General features: G+C 41.9%; 1 protein-coding gene across 4 annotated transcripts in view; it reads left to right on the forward strand.

The window, feature by feature from the left end:
- The first annotated feature begins 1,820 nt into the window (after nucleotides 1-1,820).
- The window catches only part of ATP13A3 (ATPase 13A3), a 53,053-nt gene continuing 30,699 nt past the window's right edge, over nucleotides 1,821-24,174 (forward strand). Inside the window, exons 1-6 of one of the 4 annotated variants that reach the window (XM_072344198.1) lie at nucleotides 1,821-1,994; nucleotides 3,238-3,371; nucleotides 20,237-20,330; nucleotides 21,866-22,039; nucleotides 22,813-22,983; nucleotides 23,293-23,363. In XM_072344198.1, coding sequence (XP_072200299.1) covers nucleotides 20,280-20,330; nucleotides 21,866-22,039; nucleotides 22,813-22,983; nucleotides 23,293-23,363 — 467 coding nt within the window. In that variant the 5' untranslated portion in view covers nucleotides 1,821-1,994; nucleotides 3,238-3,371; nucleotides 20,237-20,279. Of the gene's footprint in view, nucleotides 2,063-3,237; nucleotides 3,372-20,236; nucleotides 20,331-21,865; nucleotides 22,040-22,812; nucleotides 22,984-23,292; nucleotides 23,364-24,174 lie in introns of all 4 variants that reach the window. The other 3 variants (XM_072344195.1, XM_072344197.1, XM_072344196.1) reach the window with 3 other exon arrangements.

Below are 24,174 nucleotides of genomic sequence, written 5' to 3' on the forward strand. Positions count from 1 at the left end.
AAGGGGACCATTCTGATTTAAGTAAGCTCAGTATTATGTTTAATCTGTGTGTGGCTGCCAGAAGGGGCAGATTTGTTTCTCCTTTTTCTTTTTCTCTTGTTCCCTGATTATAGGAGTCGTGAGCCTGTAAGGTGAATCACCTCAACTCATTGGGCCAAGAGAAAGCTATTCCTTTTCTACATTATATTGGCACAGCTTCCTGTTGGCTCACCTTGCTGGCTGACTCACCCTGGGGATGTGTAATTACTGGAGCTGATGCCTGGGAAGAACTGTGAGCATGCAGCTGGGGCAATGGCCGTTGTGCACTCAGACTGTTCCTCTTCCTGTACCCGCTGCAGTTCCTTGTGGTAGGACTTAACCCTGACCAATTCCCTTAATCTGGGAGGGAACTATTAGAAAGAAAACAGTATTATTTGATAATAAATACAATTCTGTTATGGCTTACAGATCCCTGAATGGCTTACGGTGCTCTTCAGAATCTTTAAGTGATGCATCCCAACAGAGACGACTGTGTCTCAGGAAGTCTTTAGAGGCCTGCACAATGAAAATGTGGCAACTTGTGCCAGATTAATATTGCTTCATTTGCCTTACAGTACTTCTGCTTGAAGTTCTTCATCTGCAGGGCAGGCACAGCAGGAGCATGAATTGCCTGTGCTATGGTCTCTGTCTTATCCTCATTCCCTGGGAGGAAAGGTGTCACGTTTAGGGTGAGAAGTAATGGCCTCAAGTTGTACCAGGGAAGCTTCAGACCAGGTATTAGGAAACATTTCTTCTCCATAAGAGTGGTGGTGCACTGGCACCAGGAGGCTGTGGAGTCACTGTCCCTGGAGGTGTTCAAGGACCATGGAGATGTGATACAGAAGAATGTGGATGGTGGGTGTGGTGGGGATGGGTTGATGGCTGGACTTTAAGAGATCTTTTCCAATCTTAATGACTCTCTGATCTGGAAAATGAAGCTGTGGGCCACTTGAAGGTATGTTTAGTGGAGCCACATGATTTTTTTTTATACTACCTGCACAATTTTTAAGTAATTTCTAGGAAAGCGCTTGGAATGTGGGATAGAAAGCACGTGAGTTCTGGTCCAGCCCAGCATGGCATAGAGCGCTGTCCCAGAAAAGGACTGCCTGTGAGGAAAGCAGCTTGCAGCAGAGGGCTGGGCATGCTCGTCAGACGCCGTTCTGCTTCTGGGTAAGTGTGTCATGAGCTGACTGCAAGGCTGCTGACAGAAGCAGAGCAGAGATGTGCTATTCAGGGCAGGCATGTGCCTGGCAGCGGGTGGAAGTACGCTGTGCTCAGCCCTCTGCCCTCCTGCTGGGCTGCAGCCAGCGATCCCTGGGCAACCTCTGGCCGTTTGTATCTGTGCTTGAGTCAGCGCAGCCTTCTGCAGGTGCTGCTTCTGCTGCAGCTTCCCAACGCTCTCTGAAGGGACAACTGCCTTTTACAAGGAGATTTCCATGAGCTGTTTCCCCACCTATCTATCTCACTATGTAACATTGTAGATCCCACCCTGTTCCCCCAGCATGTCCCCTAGCAGCTGGTATCCCAAAGAAGATTCCATTGAGGCGCAGGCCGCGCTGTCTCTGGTGATGCCTGTGCTGCCCATAGGTTCCAGCAGTCCCTACGGAGCCAGCCCCCCTAAAAGGCCGCAGTCCCGGAGGAGCGCACGGCCACACGACCGACCACGTGCTCCCCAACCCCAACCCCACCGACCTCGGCCTCCCCCCACTCAAGCCCCGCCCACTCCCCCCGATGCCCCGCCCACCCCGTCCCCCCTCTTCCGGCGGCGACGACGTCACTTCCGTGCCCCTCCCTGCCCCCGCCCAGCGCGGCCGGCGCGTGGAGCCGGTTGGCGGCGGATCCGGTCGCGCCTCGCGAGGCAGCCGCGCGCACGCCGCCGGGCGAGCGGGCGGGGGTGGGGGTGGGGCGGGGGAGAGCCGGTCCCGAGCCGGTCCCGCGCCCGCCCGCCGGCATGGGGCTCAGCTGAGGCGCCGCCGGTGAGTGGGGCTGCGCAGGTTGCGGCGGGCGCGGCCCGGCAGGTGCGGAGGGACCTCACCGCCGGCAGGTGCGGCCCCGCGGGACGGGCGCTGAGGTCGCGGCGGAGCCCGGCGGGCACCGACGGCGATAACGGGCCCGCGTTGCGCTTCCTGCGGCGGGAGGGGCCGCGGCACGTGCGGGGCCTTCCGGCGGCGGCCGCCCCGGGGGGTCCGTTCGTTCGGCTCCGGATCCCGCCCGGCCCCGTACGGTGCTTCGCGTCCCGCCGCGCGGCTGCGGTTCGCCCGTCGGTGCTGATTTCCCTTTCGGAGGGAAAGTTCCCGGCCGAAAGCGCGGGGGAGGGACCGGCCAAGTGTGAGCGGGCGAGGCGCCGCCGGGCTGCTGTCAGCGGAACCGTTCCGGGCCCGGGCTGCGGCCCCTGACGGCCACCGCCGCGTCCTTGAGCCTCTGCCGCTGCGAAACTGCCGCCTGCGTTGAGTGCGGGAGCTGGAAGCGCTGACGGGCCGTTCCTTAAAGCGGTGGCATCGATCGGGCGGCGTTGCCGGGTTCCAGAAAATACCAGGGGCTTCCTTTGCAGTAATAAAGCACATATCGGCTTTGCGTGCTGCCTGCTGAAATTCGTGGTTTACTGGCCCGTCGTACTGTTTATTTTCCATAATCAGTGATAGCGCTTCCAGCTTCAGGTACCTCTGCAGTTGGCAGCTGAAATGAGGATCGCTTTGCTTTGGAACTTAGAGCGGTTCCAACGTGATGCTAACCGTGTAAAGCACAGCTCCTTTCTTTACAACGGTGGGATTTTGAAATGCTGCAGGCAAAGAGGCAGAACTTTAATAGCTGCTGTTCTGGCTCTGTTAGACTGCGGGGCATCCCTGTGCTGGCAGAGCGAGCCCCACTTACCTGCGGGGTTGTAGTTGGCCACATACTTCCACTCCTGGAGCAGCTCAAGAGGCTGTTGTTCCCCTCAGCTGAGATAGCAAATCCTCCAGCAATGGGGGCTGCTTGACAACCAAACTGCTTATTGTAGTCACTGCTGCTGGCTGTACCCACTGCCTGCTTTCCCTTCATGTGCGGTGACTGAGAATTTCATTCTGGGTTTAGAATTCTTGGGAATGTTCTCTTTGCTTCATGCACTCACTAGAACCATATAGTATTTTCTTTGTTAGTGCAATTATGATCAAATTTAATGCATCCTGTTCATTTCACTGACTGCTTCTTTTTCTTGATTGTTTATTTTTCTATTTGCAGGTGACTCAGCCATTGTATGAGGTTTGTCCACACACTGGCTCTTCAGACAGGTTAGCTATATTTTTCTGCCATCGGTTTTCACCGTATTTGAAGGAGCTGCTACTTTTCATTACCATAAATCTGACTGTTGTAAGGTACTACATTTCTGCTGCTGACCACCGAACTTCTTGAACTTGTGGTTAAAGAGCCTTTTTGGTGTTATTTTAATACAGTGCATGTTACCAGTCATGCTCTGTTGAACCACATGTATTGCTGTCATAGGTGACTGTAATAGACCTTTGACTGCATGTGCAACGAGGAAACTTTTGCCTCGGTGTGTGGTGTGGCAGGAAAGGCTCTCCTGCTTTTTCTGTAAACTGCTTTTTCTTTTAGTTAACTGCAAATATGACTTTGTAGCGTTTGATGAACGTGTACTGTGTGCATTTTGTGAGATTGGTTTGAAGATTTATTGCTATTGGTGTAGCTCTCCTGACTTCTGAGAAACATACTGATAAGACGGCTTGGTGGAACAGCACTGTTGAAGAAGAACTTTGAGGAACAACTTTGATTTCTGACAGCGTGGGGCGTCCCAGAATGAGAGCCTCAATCAGCTACAGAAATCTGATGTTGCTGAAAGAACTCAGCTTTTGAAGCCTTTCAGTAAACATTTCAGTTGTGATGGAATAAGTGAGTCAGAAGGCCCATGTCTGAGGTGATACAACTGAGGGCAGACTGAAGGCCTTTTCCCAGGTTCAGGCTGGTACTGCTGCTGGAAGTGAACTCTTGCTCTGGCAGCTTTTCTGCCTTTGTGCTCTGCCAGCTTAAGTGTTCTGTGGCCTGGGGCAGCGTGCAGCCCAGACACGAAGTTGGAACACTTGTGTCTTCAGGTAAATTGCAGATGAAGTAGTGTCATCAAAACCACCTTCCTATTTAGTGTGTAATTTGCTGCTACTTACTTCTCTTTTTCAGCATGTCTCCCTTTCCAGGTTAGATTAGCATCTGTTGACTTAAAAAGCAGTTTGTAGGCTAAACTGTTAAACAGCATGTTTTTATTGCACTCTGTGCGTTGCTATTACTAGTTACTCCTTTTGATTTGATGTTGCTTGGATCCCTACCGTGCTACTATTACCATGGTAACTGAGTGTCTCAGTCTTTTAGAGCAACTCTGTCCAACTTCATGTTCACGTAGGCTATCGCATTTGATTTTAGTATGGTGAGCTGTGCGCGTCTCTTTCTAGATCTTTATTTGCTCCTCTTTCATCTCCTTCAGAATCCCTTGCTGAAGTTCTGGCTGTCCATGTTTATTCACCTTTCTGTTTATCCCTTTTCCATCCAAGATCCCACAAAGCTCTGAGATCCTGTTGGCTTTAATTTTGGTTAAGGCTGACTGTACCATGAGAAAGAAGCTTAGTGAAAGGATTGCAAGCAACTAAGCAGACTCAGGATCCAGTGGAGCTGCTGGACAGCAGCTGTCACTTCCTGAGTACCTTTTAGAAGTAGTGGTACTGTTCTAGGTTCTTTGCTTGGTTTCTTGCAGTAGCATTCTACAAACTTCTTGAGCTCATGCTCTCTTTGTTAGCTGTCTTCCAGAGTACATGTTTGTTTCTGTGGTTTATTTTTTGTTTGATCTTTTCCCCTCAGGAGGGTTTGATGGCTGGGGCAGGCAGTAATTCGTCTCTAGCTGAAGAGAGAGAAGTGAAGAGCACGAGCTGTGCTGGGTCAGCTGGAGTGCAATGCCTACTGTTGGAGGAAGGGCATGTAGCACAGGGGGAAGTTACATCATAGTAGCTGAGTGAGATTGAGAAACGGTGATTCAGTCTTCTTCTGCTAGCACGCCATGTGGCAGGCATTGTGCATCAGGCAAACTCTTCTATGAATCCCTATGAATATAAGGAAACCTTAAGAAACATTAAACAAACAAACAAAAAAAGCCCTATTGACGTGGGCCCCTAAGATTAATTTCTATCATTTGCCTTAAGGTGGTAACATCTTGTGTGTGGAGTACGGGGCAGCCAACACGGCCCATATTTTTAGTGGCAAGGAGCCAAATTCCAGTTATTGCAGGGGCATTCTATGGAAATGAGTTTTTATTGTCAAAGCCATGTTGCAGCGGGTTGCCCGTGTCAGAGAGGAAATTTGTATGAGAACTGGGAATTGGCATGGAAAGGCCAGATGTTCATCATGCACAGTAACTATTGACTTCTGCCTTCTTCCTTATTCAGATACTGTTAAGTGTATTTCTGGAGAATCCCAGCAGTGGATTATTTTGATTTGTCTAGGATCTCTTGTAGGATCTTCTTCATCATTGATTTGGGTGGACTCATCCTTTGGATTGCTTAAAGGTTTGCATAGGAGAATTGAGTAGGTACTTCTGTGTGCTTTTGTTTGAGCATGGAGTATAATAGGCACAGCGTTGTTTAGTATGTTTGGTGTTTTTCAGTGCGGAAGCAAAACCCCGTGGTTTGATTAGTGCTTCAGTGTGGTTATGTTTCACATGGTAGAGGAGTCTGTACAGCACAAATCCTAGTTCAAGGATTCTAATTTCCTAATTAGATGCTTTAGAGAACATTTGAAGTTATGGTAATACTGAAGTGTTTCCCTTTCACTGTTATACAATGAACTAAAAATAGTTTTTCATTCATTAAAAAAAGCTATTTCCTTTGTTAAGTAATCTGTTTAGCAAAGAACAAAAGCTCAGTTTGTAGTAAACTGTAGCTGTATTACGGCCTCAAGTCTGACACCCTTATTCCTCAGTGAAACAGCACAGCAAACTTCACTGCTTGGGAGCTGAAAGGCAGCCTTAAATAACAAAGGATAGGTGGTTAGTAGTTATTGCTGGGGATTTATGAATGTTGTCCACATAAAAATTTGAAGCACTCTCTCTCTTTTGTGATTTAAGCAAGGAAGTTCAGCACTGTCTGCATGGAGCCCTGTGTGTGAGATTGGCAGGGCATCCACGGTCGCAATGCAAATGACGTAGCAACTAACAAGGGGCACAGAAGTGACAAGGTTCCTGTGAAAGTCCACTAGTAGGAGAAGGAAGATTGAAAAATGCATTCTTGATTCAGTGGAGAAAGTATGTATCCACAGAAGATGCAGACCATTAAAAATGTTTGTTACCTAATTTGCTTGTCCTCTCTAATGTAGTTCTGTGCAGATTAATCTTATTAATGCTTGTGTGAATACTTGTGATTTTGCACTGGATTGTAATGACATTAAATGGTTCTTCATCAGCTGGCCCTGGTGAGCTTCAATGTAAAAATCTCAAAGTGGCTTTAAAAAGCTCAAAAAATGCTGAAAGGTTACTAGAAGTACACCTAACTACTAGGAAACTGATAAAGGACAGCTCTTAAGAGAGTTGTGATTGAAGTGAGTTGAAGAGAACTTGATGTCTGACAGTTCGCAATGCCAGCGGATGGAAAAAGCTGAGATAAACAGGCAAACATTCTATTTTCAAGTGCTTTGGAAGATAAGTAGCAGCAGAACAGCAGCATGAACTGTTGTGTGTGGGAACTAATTGCATCAGAAGTCTGATATTGTTTTATTTCACAGTAGTAGACTTTATGGATATGGTGGAGGCAGTCTTGGTGTTGTCTCTTTTTTTTTAAACTGAGATTTTTCACGTTTTAATGGACTCATAAGTATAGGGAGACAAGGATGGGAGGAAAGTGGCTTTGAGAAATGTAAAACTGGGTAGGTGATCCTGGTCGGAGAACAGTAATTAATGATTCAGCGTTGAAATGAGGTTATATTGACCGTTTCTGTCCTGGATATGCTAACCTTTCGTGAAAGCACTGGTCAAATGGCTGATTAAATGTGCTTGTTAAAGGCAGTGTTGGAAGGCACACTGAGAGTTTAAAATGACCTGAAAAATACGATGAAATCCTGGAGGCAGATGCAGAGTAGTGCACCAGGCAGGAATTAGTAGCTGTGCAAATGTGGAGTGAGGGATAACTGATTATGTGCTGGAAAAAGGACCAGGGGGTGTACTGGATCACAAGTTGAACATGAGTCACTGTCATGCTGTTTTCAGAAAAGGCAAATATCTTGCTGGGTTGTTTAAACAGGAGCAGCATTTGTGACATGTAAAGTTTACGTCTTTTGGCTTTGTTTACCGTTGATATAGTTTCAATGAGCAGACAGTATCTGAGTGCCAAAATTGACGAGGAATTTGGGCCACTAGAAAAGAGTTCAGAGAAGAGAAATGCAGATGATTGGAGTTAGAGGAAACAACTACATAAAGCTGGAAGAAAATCCAAGTCATTTTAGCAAGAGATGAGGTTAAGGGGAATGTAACGGGTTTAAAGTATTTAAGATGTGTAAGAAGGAAATACTCTTTTCCATTACCATTATGGGCAGATTGACATGGGATTAGATTTCCTTAAGGAAAGCACTGGTTATGCTTTCAACTTTCTTACAGTGAAAATAGTATTGAAGATGTCATTTTTATTCGTGGCCATTAAGAAGAAGTTAGTATGTTGAGAAAGGCAAGTACAGTTGCTTTAGTTTGGGGAAAAAGACTAAGCTCTGTTTGGCTGTGCCTTTTTTCCCAAGTTGGTGGATACTAGTTTTAGTTTGTGTTGGAACATGGAGGGGAAAGTGCACAATATTCTTTTTTTTTTCCATCATCTGGACATACCAAGTGAGTTTAGACCTTGCAGAACCTCAGTTGGCTGGACTGTGCTTCTTGTATTAGTCTGGAAATACTGTGTTCTTGGTGTTGCTATTTGCAAATAGGGCAAGTTGCCTTGTGCTGTCAGGAGAATCTGAGCTGTGGAAGTGCTACAGGATAGGAGTGTGTCAGTAACTTCAGGGCAGCAGAGCATTGAGAAATTTTCAGTTATTCTAGAAGTTTCAATAGTTTCTGGTAATTGCTTTATACTCAAATGTTAGTGCTACTGCTTCTAATCATGCTTACAGGGGTCCAGTGTTGGCTTTGAAGATCACTGAAGGGCGTGTTCTTCTTTACCTACACCCGTACAGGCAGCCTGAATGAGCTTTCAAAGTGGAAAGTCCAAATTGACAGTGTAGCCAATCTATTTTATGTATCATTATTTTCATGCACTCTTACAGTTGCTTTCAATTGCCTACAGTAGATTGTCTGTCAAAACAAAGGATCTGAGTATTCCTGCTCTGTCAGTGATTGATTTTCATGGCAGTTGGGATGTGTGGAAAAAATTAATTTGATTCTATGCGTTTTGGTGTTATCCTGTACTTCCAAATCAGTGAAGTACGGTGACTGTTGGAACTCTGTCCTTTAGATCTGCCACAGCGATTAGAATCAACAATAGCAGGAGCTTATCTTTGGGAGGATATGTTTAGTGCAGTGGTAGATAGCAGGAGCTGAAAGTTCAGTGATGTAGATAAGGGTTGGCTTCCAATAAGAGAGGTTGTACAGTACCTTGCAGCTATATTGCATCACCTATGTGACTTTTCCTTCACTCCATAACAGTATTTATTGAGCTGTACATCTTTTAGGCACAGGTGAATTTCCTTAAGTCCTATTTTGAATTGCTTATTATTTTCTTTGAGCAGAAGGATGGTTTTTCTGATCTCTGCTTCTCAGATAGGAGAACTATTTGTATAAGAAGCAGAGGAATCTTACAACTTTGTGGCAGTGGCAAATAACGTTAAAGGCTTGATCAAAAGCCCAGTAAATTCAAAAGGTTTGTTCCCTTGCATTGAGCAGTCTGGCTGCTGTCTAAAACTGGTACTTCTGTCACTATAGCAGTCATCCAGGTCCGTCAAGCCAGCAGAAAGTTCTTTTAAGGCCAGCTGGTAATTCAAACAAGTACATAAAAGGGCTGTCAAATGTGCAGTCTTGCAGAGTGCATTCCTTGGATTAATGCTATCTTCAGTTGGTCCACTTGGCAAGGGCTACAAAAAAGTTGGGTAGTCTTTCAAGAGAGGGTTTTGACAATACTTTCCTGCATCGTAGGCACGTTTCATTGCCAGAAGCAAACTATTGAGCCTCAGTACTGGCAATATTGAAGGTCTGTGATGTGAAAAGGCAGTAATGGTTTTGACTCCAGTTTGGCTTTTAAAGCCTGGGTGTCCAGCAGTGAATGTGTGAAGCATGGCTTCTGTCTGTTGGTTGTCCCGTATGATTGTACTGCAGTGAGAGCTAACTAGTGCTTGGGCAAGGTCAGTCTGGACTGAGGACTCCAGTCTGGTGGAGGGACAGGTGGAGTGTCTCTGACTGAACAGAAGCACTTGGAAAACCACTGTTGTGCAGTCTCCTTTGTCTGAAGCCATACTTCGGCTCCCTCATTGGTAAGTTTTGTTACTTCATCTGCAAATTTTGTTTTTCATTTGCAGTATAAATTGCTTATGGCCATGTCTTTTCCAGTAGAAATGACTTAGCTATGGTAATGTTTCACCACAAATTTGTGTGCTCTTTGTGGGAGAGTCTGGTGAAGAATAACTTACGTCACACTCATTCTTCTATCCAGCTAACTGCTTCCCCTGAGAGAGAGCTGTTGTCAGCAATGGGATTGTTGGCGTAATTGCATTCTGTGTATGCATTATGAAGAATTTTGGTGCCCCAAGGCATTTCTATGCTATGCTAGTAGCATTTTTGATACCAGTTTTTAGCATGTACTTCCTTCAGTAGTGATTATCTGATGCATTGAGTGGCTGCTGCTTCTGCTGGAAATTGTTCGTTTATGTAACTCCATTGGCAGAGTGGGATCACAGTATTATTTTTTCTCATTTTTCAGTGTTAAGTAACTTTGTTTTGCTGTGTCTGCATCAACAGACAAATATAGAATGCCTCCGTTTCTTTCTCTTCCTGTTACTGTACAGCACAGAACTGTGGGAGGCAGTGGCGTATTAAGTGCTGTGGTCCACTGTCCAGCTGAAGTCAAGTAACACTTGGCTGTAACATAGATACGGTGGGAGGACTTAGGTTAGTTGGCCAGTGATTGTGCTGGTTTGCCAGCAGCTGTCAAGAGGAACTGCTTGTATCAGGCTAGGGATGTGTTGGTGTATAGGCTGTAAAAGTGCTGTTTGCTGGCCTGTTGCTGAACGGTTGCCACCTCTTTTAAAAGCTCGTTTTTCCTGGAGATGCTTCAGTATTGCAGACGGCAAGCCACACCTTGGCAGCTGGTTGTTAAATTCATGTGATGGTGTTTTTAAGGTGTATCAACTTAGTGTTTCACTATATCCTCACCTCTTACCTATTCTAGATTCCTGAAGTGTGGGTTTTTTATCTGTGCTGTAGTCCATCCGTGAATATGTCCTGATGCCTTTAATGCTATTTTTTAAACCTAAATTTGTATTTCTTAATTTGAAAGCCTTATCATGTGTTGATTAAATACAGCATGTAGACTGAAAGCTGATTATGCATTTATAGTTTGCAGAGGATGGTGGCAGTCATTACCGTGCTTTAGAAAGCTGACTTCTGTTTTGACATAACATTTCTGGAAAACAAAAGCTGGTGAGGAAGATCTGAGTAAAGCATCTGGACCAGAGTTAATCTGCCAGGACTGTTTCTGAGTATTTGGCTAGGCAGCGGTGATACTCCAGTTAGAAAGGTCAGTGCTTAAAGGAGTGCTCAGTGATACATTTAATGTACTTAAAACCAAGACTGAAATGTTGTAATTAAGAAAATAAACTATCCTCCTTACAACACAGAAGACTGACTCTATTGTATCTCCTAGTAACTTTTAAAATATGTTTATAGATTGGGAAGGAAAATAAATCTGAGAAAGGTTGCTCAAATGCTGACATCAATGTTGCGATACATTTAAGGAGAATTTCTACTTTGGGGTAATTATGCAGCTTAAGGGGTTGTGGCCAGAAGTCATTGCTTAATGGAAGAAGACCTTCACTGACTGTCAGAATCAGTGCTGAGACTGCAGCAGTTGAAGGGAGATGGAGTGTCAGATGTTTGCAGTCTGTTTCTGTTCTATAGGAGATGTATCCCACTGCTGATACTGTAGAAATTCTTCCTAAGAGGTACACAAGTATCCTTTAGATTGTGCTGTTTAAGGACAGCTACAGAATGTCTTGTAGTAGGTTGTTTGTGAATTCAGTTAATTTCACTGATTATAGCAGTTCTTTGACGGGATGACTGTTCACTAAATAGCTAAAGCTCTTCTAGGTCTTAAGGACTCTTCTGAATGCCTGGGACATCATACTAGCTAGATAAATGTTGGCCAGTGATTCAAGTTGTAAGTTACAGTCCTGAACTCCTGTTCTCTTCTTGCTTTTGTCAAACTTAAGCTCACGGACAGAGAGTAGAAGTTCCCCCTCTGTTTTCTCATCTTACCTCATGTGGTAGTTTTGAGAGTAGACTGATCATTTTCAGGAGCTAAACTGTCAGGCTATATAAACTGCTAAGCATGAGAAAATACTGATCCACAGCAGCTGAGCCTCCAAATGAAACTTGTTTGCAGATTTTTATTTATTATTTTAGTTATTAGAATTCACAGAAGACATCAAGTTTTCTGCTTTATGTCTTGAATCATGTTTTGTTGCACCTTTTAACTTTAATCTGCAGCACTGTTATATGATATTTACAGTTTCATCAATGTTATGAATGTATTTCTATTGCATACGAGAAGAGTTCTTTCCACTGAAGCATTTCTGCTGAAGTGAGTGGTGCGAGCTTCATGCTTTGTATCCGTTTATGACTTTTCTTAGAAGAACTGTAATTTCAGTAAACGTCAGAAAATAAGGGTTTAAGTGCTGAAATTTAGCAGACTTGTATGGATGTATTTTTACATAAAAGTAACTTTAAGAGTAAGTATAATTTATTGTTGTTTGTTTTTTTATTATTATTATTAATTTGGAAGACTGCATTTAGCAGTTGTGTAGCTGTCCTTCAGAAGTATTAACTTTTATATCATGGCTTTAGAAGAGTAGAAAGAACAACGGCTCTGCCTCATTCAGAATGATCAGCAGAGAACAGAAAGTGCTACTGGGCTATGTTATGACGAGGGAGAAAATAAAGGCACCAAAGCACTTTGCTTGATAGTAATGAATGTGGCTGGTTTTCTAAGTATGCCATTGTCATGACTGTGCCAACTAGATGCACCTTTAAAGAAACAAAGGTTAGATGTCTGAACTTCTAGCGGCAAGTTCGACCCTTGTAATAAATCTGGATTTACTTGGTGATCTCCTTGTAATTTTATTCAAATGTTCTGATGTTAACCTCAAAAATATTTTCCAAGAATTCAGAGGAAGCGGAAAAAAAGTCATTGCCTCCTTTTACTGAGCATCCATACTGCAAAAGCAAATATATCCCAGGAAGCAGATACTCCATGCGGCACAATAAGGCGGCAGCCACACAGGAAAGGCTGGGCTCTTGGCACAGCCCCTGAGGGGAAATGCTTCCTTGAAACGACCCATTGTTGCTGGACTGGGGTCTTTGGGCTTCTGGTTCTCCTCTGGAGCTTGAGGTTCCCTTGGTGCTCAGATAGGGCATCGTTGCCATCTCTATTACCTAGCCATGGTAGTCTTGTTCAACCGAATAGAAGGACCGACAAGTTCATGCCTGTTGAAAGTGGAGTGTCTTTTTGGAAGCAGCTTCAGTGCCCAGCTATTGAAGGTTAACACTGTATGTAATGGCACCATGCCTTACTCAAGGTATTTGAAATGGTTTTAGCTTTCTTTTCCAAGAATAAATAAAACGTGTTTGGTCCCTGTTGTCAAAAACTCTGAATTATGTTGGCATCTAGTGTACTCTTCCAAAACAGGAAAGTAACGTAAGTGTTTAAAATAATTGTATGTTGTGTTGGATTCCTGAACTGTGGAACAGACCCTTTTTCCCATATGGCAGCCAGGTAAGGGATCCTGAAATTTAAAAAGGAAACAAGAAAAAATGATATTTCAGTGTGTCTGTGAGTTGGAGCAAGCTCTGGAGTGTTTGCTTTTGGTGCTTGATTTATCAGATGAACATTTTCATTAATGGGAGTAGCTGCTGCTTGAAGTAAGAGAAGTGAAATTCCACAAAGACAAAATGGTGAAGTGCTGTCCTGTATGTGACCAACTGGTTTCGTAATTCCTCACATAACTTTTCAATTTGTGCATGTGCTGCAGTGGTAGCAAATTTTTGTGTGATCTGAAAGTATCTGAAGGATCTGAAGACCAGTTTGAAAGTCAGTTTTCAGTATGCTATTGGCTGTGGCACTTTGTTATTATGATGTGTTATTATACTGAGATTATTGTTACTTGTCGAATTATCTCTCCTTAATGTAGCATGTATTTTACTATAAACATTGCAATTGCTATTACAGCCTGCAGAAAGTATACTTTACAAAGAATACACTCTACAAATGTAAATACAATTTTGGTTTGGAGATTGTTGGATACAATGGTCTTCCTTAAGCCTAAACACAGAAACAAAAGCTTGTATTATAACAGAAAACCCAAGATGGGAAGTGATAAAATAGGTATTGAGTGGAGGGCTTTGTTAAAAATTAGCTCGTGTACTTGTAAAATTTCCATGTATTCATGAAACTATTATGTCATTCTTATTGTTAGAGCTGGGTTAGTTGACTAAAGTGTTAAGCTTTGTTTGTGGTACAAATTATAGCCTTAGCTCACTTTAAAATATAGCTGGAGAATTTCTGGTATTCCATAGTTCTTTGAGCTAATGTTTTACCCAACTGTTTATTATACATGATGTGGTTAATTCCATATTTACAGTTGCAACTACAAGCTATGAGAGATCTGTAAATGGCAGGAGCTTCCCTTCATATGAGGTGCATTCCTCAGGTACTTTTCAGAAGAGCATCTTTTGCTTCTGTTATTCAGGGTCCAGATTTACAATAAAAGTTAAATTTATTTGTAAAGCTTTTGGTATTACTTTAATTTAAAGACATAATAGTGTATGTTGAAGAATGTTGTGATCTTTGTTTTTTGTGGTCGTAAAAATGCGATATCCCAAGGATTTGAGGAAGTTGTATAACAGGTATAAAGTATGTGATCTGTTTCAGTTTTGAGATGGTACTGAGTGACATGGCTTTATGTTCCAGGGGCAGGCAAAGACAGGATTTTGTGCGTGCTGTTGTTCTTGTCAGCTGGTGTGAGAAGCCTTTAGCCTCAGATGTGGATTTCTCTGGGAGCAATGTGTAGTGTAATCTTGTCTGCAAAAAAGCATAGCACTGGTCATAGAAACCAAGTGGAAGTTGTCACTGTTGGTAGGACAGTCACAGTGTGCATCAGAGATGCAAGAATGCCTAGTGTGGGTACATCTGTGTTCAGAAATTCCGCAGAGTCTGAGAAGCTGTAAAAAGGAGCTCTGGAAGCTTTCCTTGGAGGAGATGCCTTGAGTGAGGGATGGATGCGTCCTGGGGACAAACTGTTTAGAGGCAAGGAGGTATAAAGTGGGTTTTAGCTGGGCAATTCTATTGCCTTTAGAAATAACTCTGAGCATTTTAATTCCAGGTGTGCCTTTAAAAGAACTGTCCTTCATTCATTTTCAGGGCTTGTGTCAGTCTTTTCAAAAACAGCTGGTGGAGAAATTTTAGGAAATAGTATATTATTTTTGTACACATTAAAATAGCACCTCTTACTTAAAGGGGAGGGACTGGACTGTAAGTATGGGACTGTTTTCCAAGACACTGAACTAAAGCCTTGACTTTAGCTCTTAAAAGCTTGAGCTGTTCCCTTTAAACTCTCTTTATTCAGTTATTTTAGTGTGCAGTACACCACGTGTTGCAGTTTGGGAAGTGTGCTCCTTAATCATTTGACTTTCTTTTCTTACCTCTTAACCTGCTGTACTTGTCCATTTATTTATTCGTGCAGCACATTTTGAATGAACTCAGTGTTTCAGACTCAGCTTTTTGGATATTGTTTGAGGAACTCGCTGGCAATTGGCATAGGCAGGAGCTGCAGGCTCCCACAGTCATAGCTGATAAGACTTTTCCTTCTATTTTTGTGGACCCATTTATAAGCGTGCTTTTTTCTTGAGCATGGCCTTTTAAATTATACCTAGAACTTCTTTCCTCTACTTCTAGCAATTCTGACATCAGGTTAAGTAGTATGCACACATTGGAAACAACTTGCTGAATGCAACGTTGTGCGGGGAGTGCTGCCAAGTGGTGTGTAGACCTGGCAGTCTCTGGAGCAGGATGGCAAAGGAGACCTTGGGATGAGAACCAGCTTTTTTCTCCAGTGAAGAAATATTTCTGTGGACCGTTGTGAAGGTTCATAATCTTCCTGAAATAATTTTGAAGAATCATTTTTATTGTCTTTACTGCTAGTAGCTGAATAAGAGATGTATGTGTGAGCATACAATAAGATTCTAATTCTGAAATCGCTGACTTCAGTGGAAGGCCAAAAGGGTGCACTTCTGGTTTGGAAACCTTGCTGCCATTCTGCTGCTAATGATCAGCCACGGCCCAGATTTTTTCATCTTTCTGAAGAACTTGGATGTATTTGGAATTTAATGTGTTCTCAGAGAATTGCCTCTTCTGGCCTGTTGTCACGGTTCTAGTTTGAGGAGCTCTTTGGTTTTGAATTTCATAGCTGCCAGTGTGGCAGAGATGGAGCATCAGCTGGTGCCTTGGGTATGTAAGGCAGTCACTACCACTGGTAGGTCCATCAAATGGAATGCTGGAAGCCTTTGACATAATGCATACAGAACTGTTTTGGTAACTACTATGAATGTGTGCAAATGGCATGCTGCTGAAACAAGAATAGTGCCTGGTAATGGACATGGCCTTTGTAAGGTCTGTCACCTTGGTGTGGTGATTCCTTCTCTTGGTAAAGGATTTGGAGGAATGTCTGTAAAGTGCAGAAACTCTTAATTTCCAAGCATTTGGCTTCCTATTTTGAGAACAAAACAGGGTTTTTCTGTGCTTTGACAGCTAGTCAGGGTACAGCTGAATGTCTGCTCTGTAACAGGTACTGCCTACATTTAGGACTGTTCAAGAAACCTTTAAAAGTTAGAGATCTAAAAGAGCCATACTGAAATAAAGCTATTTAGAAACTTACTTCACAGCTATGGACTTGAAAATGATGTTTTAATGGAGAATCTATTTGTTGTTACTGTTGTTACTAAGTTCTGGAAAGGAATGTTTAGTCTTTCAGTGGTCCCTAACAATACCATACTGGAGCCTTTTGGCTTCAGGAAAACTGGATGGGTTGCTTATTAAGACGCTAGGTTAAGTTTCACATAAAGGATTCATGCTAGAACATTATCATCGTGTTTTTCTAGATGGGTCAGTTGTTCAGGTGATTTTTTCGGACTTATTTCTCATCCAGTAGAAATGTGGGTGCGAGGCTTATTTAGTGACAGGTTATGCAGGCAGCTGAGGAAGATAGCGTGCACTCACCTCTGCATGTGCATTTCTGAAATTTGGCCTTTTTCGTGCGTGCATCTGTAGCTTTTCCTGCCTGTTCTGCTTGATGGCTGGGTTTGTCCTTTGGCATCTTCCCAAGGTAATGCTACTTGATGGTTTTACAGCACCACTGCTGATTTCTGCAGTGTTCAGGTGGTGACCAGGTTACCTGCTTCAGCTTTCTAGAGCTTGATTCCTAAAGCTCTTCTAGCTTGTTATGTGCGATCACTTTGTTAAGCACTATGATAAACTGCAGAATGTTTCAAGTGAGAAACGTGGGTGTATTTTTAACTGCTTTCTTCATCACTGTTTTTCAGCTTAAAATGAATTTTGTTGTCTTTACTTGGGACAGCTGTAAATACAAGGAAGTGTTTGGTCAGAAGCACATATGCTTTCAGCTATGCAGATAGTATCAGGGCTCATGCACAGACCTGAAACTGTCTGTAGGATCCTTGTGAGGCAATTGTGGTTTGAATAGAATGAGCTGTACTGGCAGGCTGATGCCTGGAAGCACTGCCTCTCTATGAGCCCAATTACAGGATTGCAATTGTTCATGCACAGCAGAGGGGGAAAAAAAAGCACAATCCAAGCAGTGCCAAATTTTCTTTGATATGTTAATCTTTTGATAACAGTTTGAAAAGCCCTTGGAGACTTTTTTTAGATTTTAGACAAAATAGTTCATTTGTCAGGACTTCCCTTCTAGATAGGGTCGCAGTTATTAAGAACAGCCTCGCTACTCATGATGGCAAAAGCAAATGCAGGGGACGGCTGCAGGACTGCCTGGTGGTAAGGGAAACTTTACTTTGTCTTGGGGTTTTGTACGGGTCTCTGAGAACAGTACAATAGGGGATAGGTAAGAAATAAGTTTGTAAGTTCAGCTACTGGTGTATTTTAAATAGATGAATGATGATAGACTGTAAATGTGTGTGTAAAAACTTAAGTGTTTTAGTATGCATGTATGCATTGTACTTAAGTCTTGAGTTGTCAGTGAGCTTTATTCTTATCACCAAAACTTATTTTAAGTTATCCAGAAGCTGCAGGAGGGCTCTCACTTCTGCTTTTGTACCTGCAGTCTTTCCAGCCCTGGATGTTTTTCTTTTGCTATTGTGAAATTTGCAGTAGAAATGAAAAGAAAAACAAAACAACAAACTAGAAGAATGAACTGATAGCAATTACATATGCTAGAGCTGAGTTAGTTTTTTAAGGATTATGGGCTGGGACAAGTGCTGTGGAGAGCACAGGGAGGACCTCTCCTTCCCTTACAAAGCAAACTTGAAGGGTAATATTTGAATTGGTTGATTTCTTTTTGTAAACTTTATTTTTTAATTGTGCCACCTATTGGAAAGGTGACTTCAGATAAGCTTAAATAGAGGCCTTATACCTCCAGCTGTACCAATCGAAACTTGCTGTAGTTCTTTAGTATCATTTTTCTCAGTATGTGTGGCACAGATTCACCTTTTCCATCTTTACACTGTTGCTACAAATGTTTATTATTTATAAATATTTTGCTTGTTTGGTCAGCAAAGATCAACTTTGTTACCAGTGTAGTACCTCAGGAAATGATACAATGTTTTCTTCACTACTGAATGTAGTGTTAGAGATTTGTGCGCTCACCTAACCTAGGACAGCCTTCATTAATTGGTTTCCTTGAGCGTTTTTTTCCTTGATTAAAAGCTGCTTAGTGAATAAAAGTGTCGGTTTAAGACAAAGAAATGTGGTTTAGAACTTGCATGGCATACCTAACAGTTAAGGAAGTATCAGTTGTGCATATCTTATGGCTTTAATTCCAGATAAATCTGCAGTGAGAAAGGTGTAGTTCAGTGTTGGACAGTAATAGAAAATGTTCAGTTTAACAGTACAACAGTTGTGAGCTGGTGTTTGAATCAAGGGGGACTGCTGGTAACCAGTAAGCTTGCTGTGATACAGAACAAAAGAAAGCTTGATCAAGCTCTCAGTTCCTGAAGTGCTGCATTTCTCACCTGTGACAGAGCTGTATGTCATGCAGACCTTAGCGCTGAGTGTGCATTTCTTCCACTAGAACCTTTCTCAGAGGTAAGAATAAGTTTCTGAGGAGCCCTGGATTTGGTTGGCAAAAAAAAAGTGGCTGTTGGATTCCTGTGTCACCTGTTGGCTTAGCTAGAGAGATGGCAGTAGCTTGCAAAAGCTGTGCAAGGATACGATGATAAACTGGGGGAGTGGATTGGAAGGAGCTTTTGAAACTGGTGTTGGTGGATGTAACTGTCTCTGTCCAGGAGGTGGATTTGAGAGGAGCTGACTTGGAGTCTGGTGATGTGATTTGTGCAAGTGCTGAGGACTTAATGATAGCAAGGAACCTGGTAACAGCTGTGCTTCTGTCATAATGATACTTCATGTAAGTATTTGCAGTAGTTGCCTCCTAGTCTTCATTGGCAATCTGAGCTGAGATTAAGTGGATGGCTTTTACTGTGACTTTTTGGGTTTTTTTGGAACTACTTTTTGTATGAAAAGTGACAGTGTCCATAACTTTGATATTAGCTATGCTATGAAAGTGAATTCTCAGGACTATTTTTACACTATGGTAATAAGTCCTATCTTCAGAGAGGTGGATGTATGTGCAGTAATGAAAACAAGGTTAACGGCAATACAGTGAATGATATCTAATCCATGCTTTGGCAGGTAAGCAGTATGTGTTTGGTATTTTTAGGTGGTAGGTGGTCCTGTGAAAAAAAGATAGGGGCTCATGAGTTATGAATTATACATAGTTAATTTGTACGAGGGTACTACCATGAAAGTTAGATGCAGTTTTAATTTCCAAAGTTTAGCTTTTGGATTTGGCATTTCTTATTTTCTTTCTGATGCTGAAAGTTCTGGTGAGTCTCGTAGTAACTGGTGGCAACTTTATGTCTGTAGTTCTTCCCTATTGGAATGGGAATCTATTGAATTATGTTTGTCACATAGACATCTTGGCATACTCTTGCTTTTCCGTGCTCATGTAACTTACGTTTCTAATCTGTCCTCAGGGCACCCCTAAAGATTTGCATTTATAATGAATTTACTGTAAGAGGCAAAGCTGTTAATATAAGCTAGAGAATCATAGAATGGCTTGGGTTGGAAGGGGCCTTGAAGATGGCCAAACTCCAGTGCCCCTGCTGTGGGTAGGGACACCTCAACTAGGTAAGGCTGCACAAAGTAGCGGTAAGGGAATTGTGAAGACGACAAAAGCCTTACCTAACCAATAAGCAAGAGCTGATTTAGAAACATTAGACTGGGAATGTGAAGAGACTCATTTTTCTAATGTTATCCTTCTTTACTGTTTTTTTGTTTTTTTATTTACACATGAGTTTTTCTGCTTAGTTGAGAAATGCACATCCCAGGGCTACAATGCCTTTCCTTCAGGAGGATAGCCTGGCTTCTGAAAGCATCTGATAGAAGCCATGACAGTATATAATGATAACAGCATGTAATCTGTACTTACTTACAAGTTTTTGTTTGTTTGTTTGCAGCTTTAATTTATGTTTTCCTCATAAGGTTTGTAGAATGAACAAAAAGCTTGGTATGCTGCATGTAGAGTGCAACCGAGGTAGATCAACGTGGATTGCTACTGGAAACTACTGCGGTGCAAACTCAAGATCTGTGTTAATATTTTGTCACTGTGTGTGTGTGCACTTAAAGTTAAAAACAAGCCTCTTGACAACCTAATACTCACTATCAGTTATGTTGCTTCAAGTTTTGATTATTTTGTTTTAAAGGTCTTCCATATCTCACATTGAGAAGTTCCATATCATACTAAACATGGAGAAGGAAGAAAAGAAATTTGTCAATAAGGCAGAGGAGGACGAGATGGTAATTAGTTGTGTATTCTGTTCTTATACTGTGAATGAAATGTGCTCTTTTAATTTTTGTCTATATACGGGGAATATTCCATCAGGAAGTGTCCTGTCTCAATTTAAAACAAGATTTTTATAAAGTTGTACTTCATCATTCTTTCTGTAATTATGAAATCTAGTCTTGGAATAGGTAATGTTTTTTACTGAAAGCCTTTGCAGAGGTGCCGGGTTGAGGTCAGCAATACGACAGCCAATGCTGATATTTAACAATATTTTAAAGGAAAATGGAAGTGGAACAAAGTCGTTTTTTCTTTTCTCCAAACCCTGAAGCTTTTTGCTTGTTGTTTAACCAACAGTTTAATTACCCCAAATTTGGCTCTTCTTACTCTTGTGTATTCATGCTTGTGCAGTTAAGATTCCACTCCCGAAAAAAAAGGAGAGCATCTTTGTGGGTGTTTGGTAGCATTTCAGCTTTGTTTCTGACTAAAGCAAAGATATCTCTTACTGTTCATCCGGGAAGATTCAGCAGCTAGATTTGACAGAAATAACGTCAGCTGATCTTTACATTTCAGGTCCTCCTTAAGGACTGCTGAAAATACTTGGGCTAAATAGGGATTTTTCTTTAATGGTGAAGTCCTGCATGTTGAATTCCTTGTTCTTTACACTGCTAGGAAAAGCTGTTCTTCATTAGAGGTGGAACGGGGGCAAAATGCACCTTACAACAAAAAGTCAAACTGCACTGATATGGCCTGATCATTAAAATAAATGCTTTTTGAACGGTATTGCTTTTTTTTTTTTCCTTTTCTTTTTTTTTTTTTTTTAATTTTTTTTTTTGCTTCAAAAGAGGCAATAGTATTTCCTTCTATTCTTCACCTCTTTGTTTTTCATGATAAGGAGTGAATATTGGCTCCAGTGTTTTAGGGGTAATAGAACGGGTTTGATTTGTTTTTTGTGAGCAGAGAAGTCTACAAAAGAAACCTCTTGAAAAACCTTTTCTTAATAAAGGCAATGTTACTTAATGAAAATCTCCCAAACTGTGCAGAAAGTTGGTGTTAATGTGAGCAGTGCCGGTGGGACTCAATGGGAAACATCATTGCTGTTTTGCAGCAGGAAATATAATCTAATGATGTAATGCGAAACTCAGGAATGTAGCATTGCATCTGGTAAGCCACTGAATTCTGTTCTTCTCCCAGCTGTCATCAGGTTAAGTTGGTACATGCCTTTGACTTAGGCACATTTAATACTTCATGGGCTTTTTATTGAGATTTTTCTAGCTGCTGCAAGGTGCCTAATAATCTTAGAGAGTGATGCTTGTAGTCTCTAATGTTTCATGATAGAATTTCTTGTTAAGTAGCAGACAAATTAATCAGGTTCCTTTACTTAATAGTAGCATTTTACAAGTATTTTTATACAGATGTTTAGAAAGTAGAATGAAAATATGTTGGCACTGGTAATTTGAAGCTGTGTGTGTTAGCTAATCAAATGCTTGTCTTTCCCAAGCCAGAGGAATTAAAAGGGTCATTGCTTGTTTGTTTCTCTGTTTCCATGCAGGAGATCTATGGTTATGAATTATGTCGTTGGAAGCTGGTGCTAGTTACTGTAGGAGTGATCTGTTCTGGTGGCTTCCTACTCCTCCTCCTCTACTGGATGCCTCAGTGGCGTGTGAAAGCAACGTGCAAAAAGACTACGCTTAAAGACTGTGAAGTGGTTCTGCTGAGAACAACTGTAAGTCTATGCATACGGGGATGTGCTTATGCAAGTTAAGAGTTGTTTCTCATCCCTCTTGCTGCTTGCTGAATTATACAGATTCTTGTCTGTCAGGTAGAGACAGTTTTGTTTTGTGGCTCTGAGGAACTGTGCTCCTAGGTACTGTGTATAGCTTTGCAGCTCTTTGCAGAGGACATAGTGAAAACAAAGTCTTTCCTTTTGGATTTTAAGAATTAAATACATCAATTTTCATTGAAAGCTGCAGATCAGATACCTTGTTCTTATTACCTGATACACAGTTTTCAGTTTTTTGACTCTTCATCATCTGCTTTAAGTTTGCTGAATTAAGGTGAAAATGTAGATCCAAAGGTGGTATGATATCAAATTATATTTTTCCTCTACAGTTGCTGTGTGTGGCATCTGTTCATGATTTTGTGATACATCTTCAATTCTTCTGAGTGGCAGAGTGGGTGAAGCTGTGCACATAGAAATCTTACTGTTCTTCCTGCTACAGAGCAAATCTAGTGTTTCCTAAAGGGCTGAATGTGTCAAAATTCAAGTACCAGATTTCATTGCTCAAGAAAAAAGCCAACAACAAACCCTCTTAGTGTGGAAAACATTATTTCAGAATTGTGGAATTAAATGCATTCTTAAGGCATCTGACTTTAATTTGAAGTTATCTTCTATAATTATGTTTAGACTGTTATCTATTGACTCGTTGCTACAGCTACTGTAGTAAAATGCTGCTGGAATGTTGTAATAGCTTCCTTCTTTTCTTTTTCTTCCATAAGGATGAATTCAAGATATGGTTTTGTGCAAAGGTTCGCGTTATGCCTTCTTTGGGAGCCAGTCCTTTACAGAATCCTGACCCTATTGTACACAAGGTTTCAAATGGCCACACTGTTCATTTCTGTGAATCTGCTGCAGAAGAGAATAAAAATTATTTGAAAAAATATTTGCCTGTAAGTAGAGCTGCAGTGCTTCACTTGCTAACTTTCAAAGCATCTCCAAGTAGTGTCTGGTGTAAACACGGACAGTGCAGTAATGCATCAGTTATTTCATTTGTCTGAAAGCCTAACAGGCTCCTCGGGAAGAAAACATCTCTTCCACAGTAGCTCATTACTGGGCATTGTGGGATGTTTGAAATATTATTTTGAAAGAAAACCACTTGGTTTTCAGTAACTTTTTGAAGTTCATTTTCTATCAGTGTTCAAAACACAGTCAGTGGGGAGAGAGGTGCTGGTTTAATACCTGTTCTGTTGCCCTTGCAGATTCGTTATTTTACACATCACAGCGTGAAGTATTTCTGGAATGATTCAGCTCAAAGTTTTGATGTTGTACGGTAGGAATATTTCTTATTTTACTTAAAGCTGCCTTTTTTTCTAACTGTCGCATGCCTGAAAGCGTGGTGAAAAGTAATATCGTATTCTGACCAGCTGTTTTAGCTCAGTCAGCCTTTGAATGACTGTGAGAGCAGGGAGATTTTAACACAGTGTGACTTCTGGAAAGAGAGTTTTTGTTTAACCTACCTTTAATGAGCATGATTTATACAAAGCACGTTAGAGCCACTGCAGGCTTTTGCCTGTTCTAGGTGTGTTGTTTGAGAACATGAGTACAGCAGTTCTCCTTCGAACTTGTAAAATATTTTCCTCCTGTTGGAATAACTTAAGCTTTTTGTGTTGCTGCTGAGCTAGACCCAGAAAGAGTACCTAGGAAGAGGGCAATTCACTGACTGCTCGTGGCTCACCTTTATGTAGGTTTGTGCAGCTGTGTTTAGCCAAGCTGAACTGGAAGCAGTGGCTCTTAGTAACAACATCAGGTCTCTTGCAGTGATGGAAGACACCTTACAGTGTGCCATACAAGCTATGTGCTGAAGATGATGTGCTGTAATTTCTCTTACCCAGCGGCACAGTTGCATGGCATCAGGGTTGAAGATGGAAGCTTAGGGGTTTTTTTGACTGCTTTTTAAAACAGGAAGTCTGGATGAGAAATGTTCAGAGTTTCATTAAAAGTTACAAGGACTTCATATAGAAAAAAGTCATGACCAGTGGCTGAAGGAAAAATAACCAAAAATTTCTGTGAAACCTCTTCTGCAAACATATGGATAATATGGAAAATTATCAGCCGTGACAACAGCGATCATCATAGAGGCA

This window comes from Excalfactoria chinensis, chromosome 9, assembly GCF_039878825.1.
Source record: "Excalfactoria chinensis isolate bCotChi1 chromosome 9, bCotChi1.hap2, whole genome shotgun sequence".
Taxonomy (NCBI): Eukaryota; Metazoa; Chordata; class Aves; order Galliformes; family Phasianidae; genus Excalfactoria; species Excalfactoria chinensis.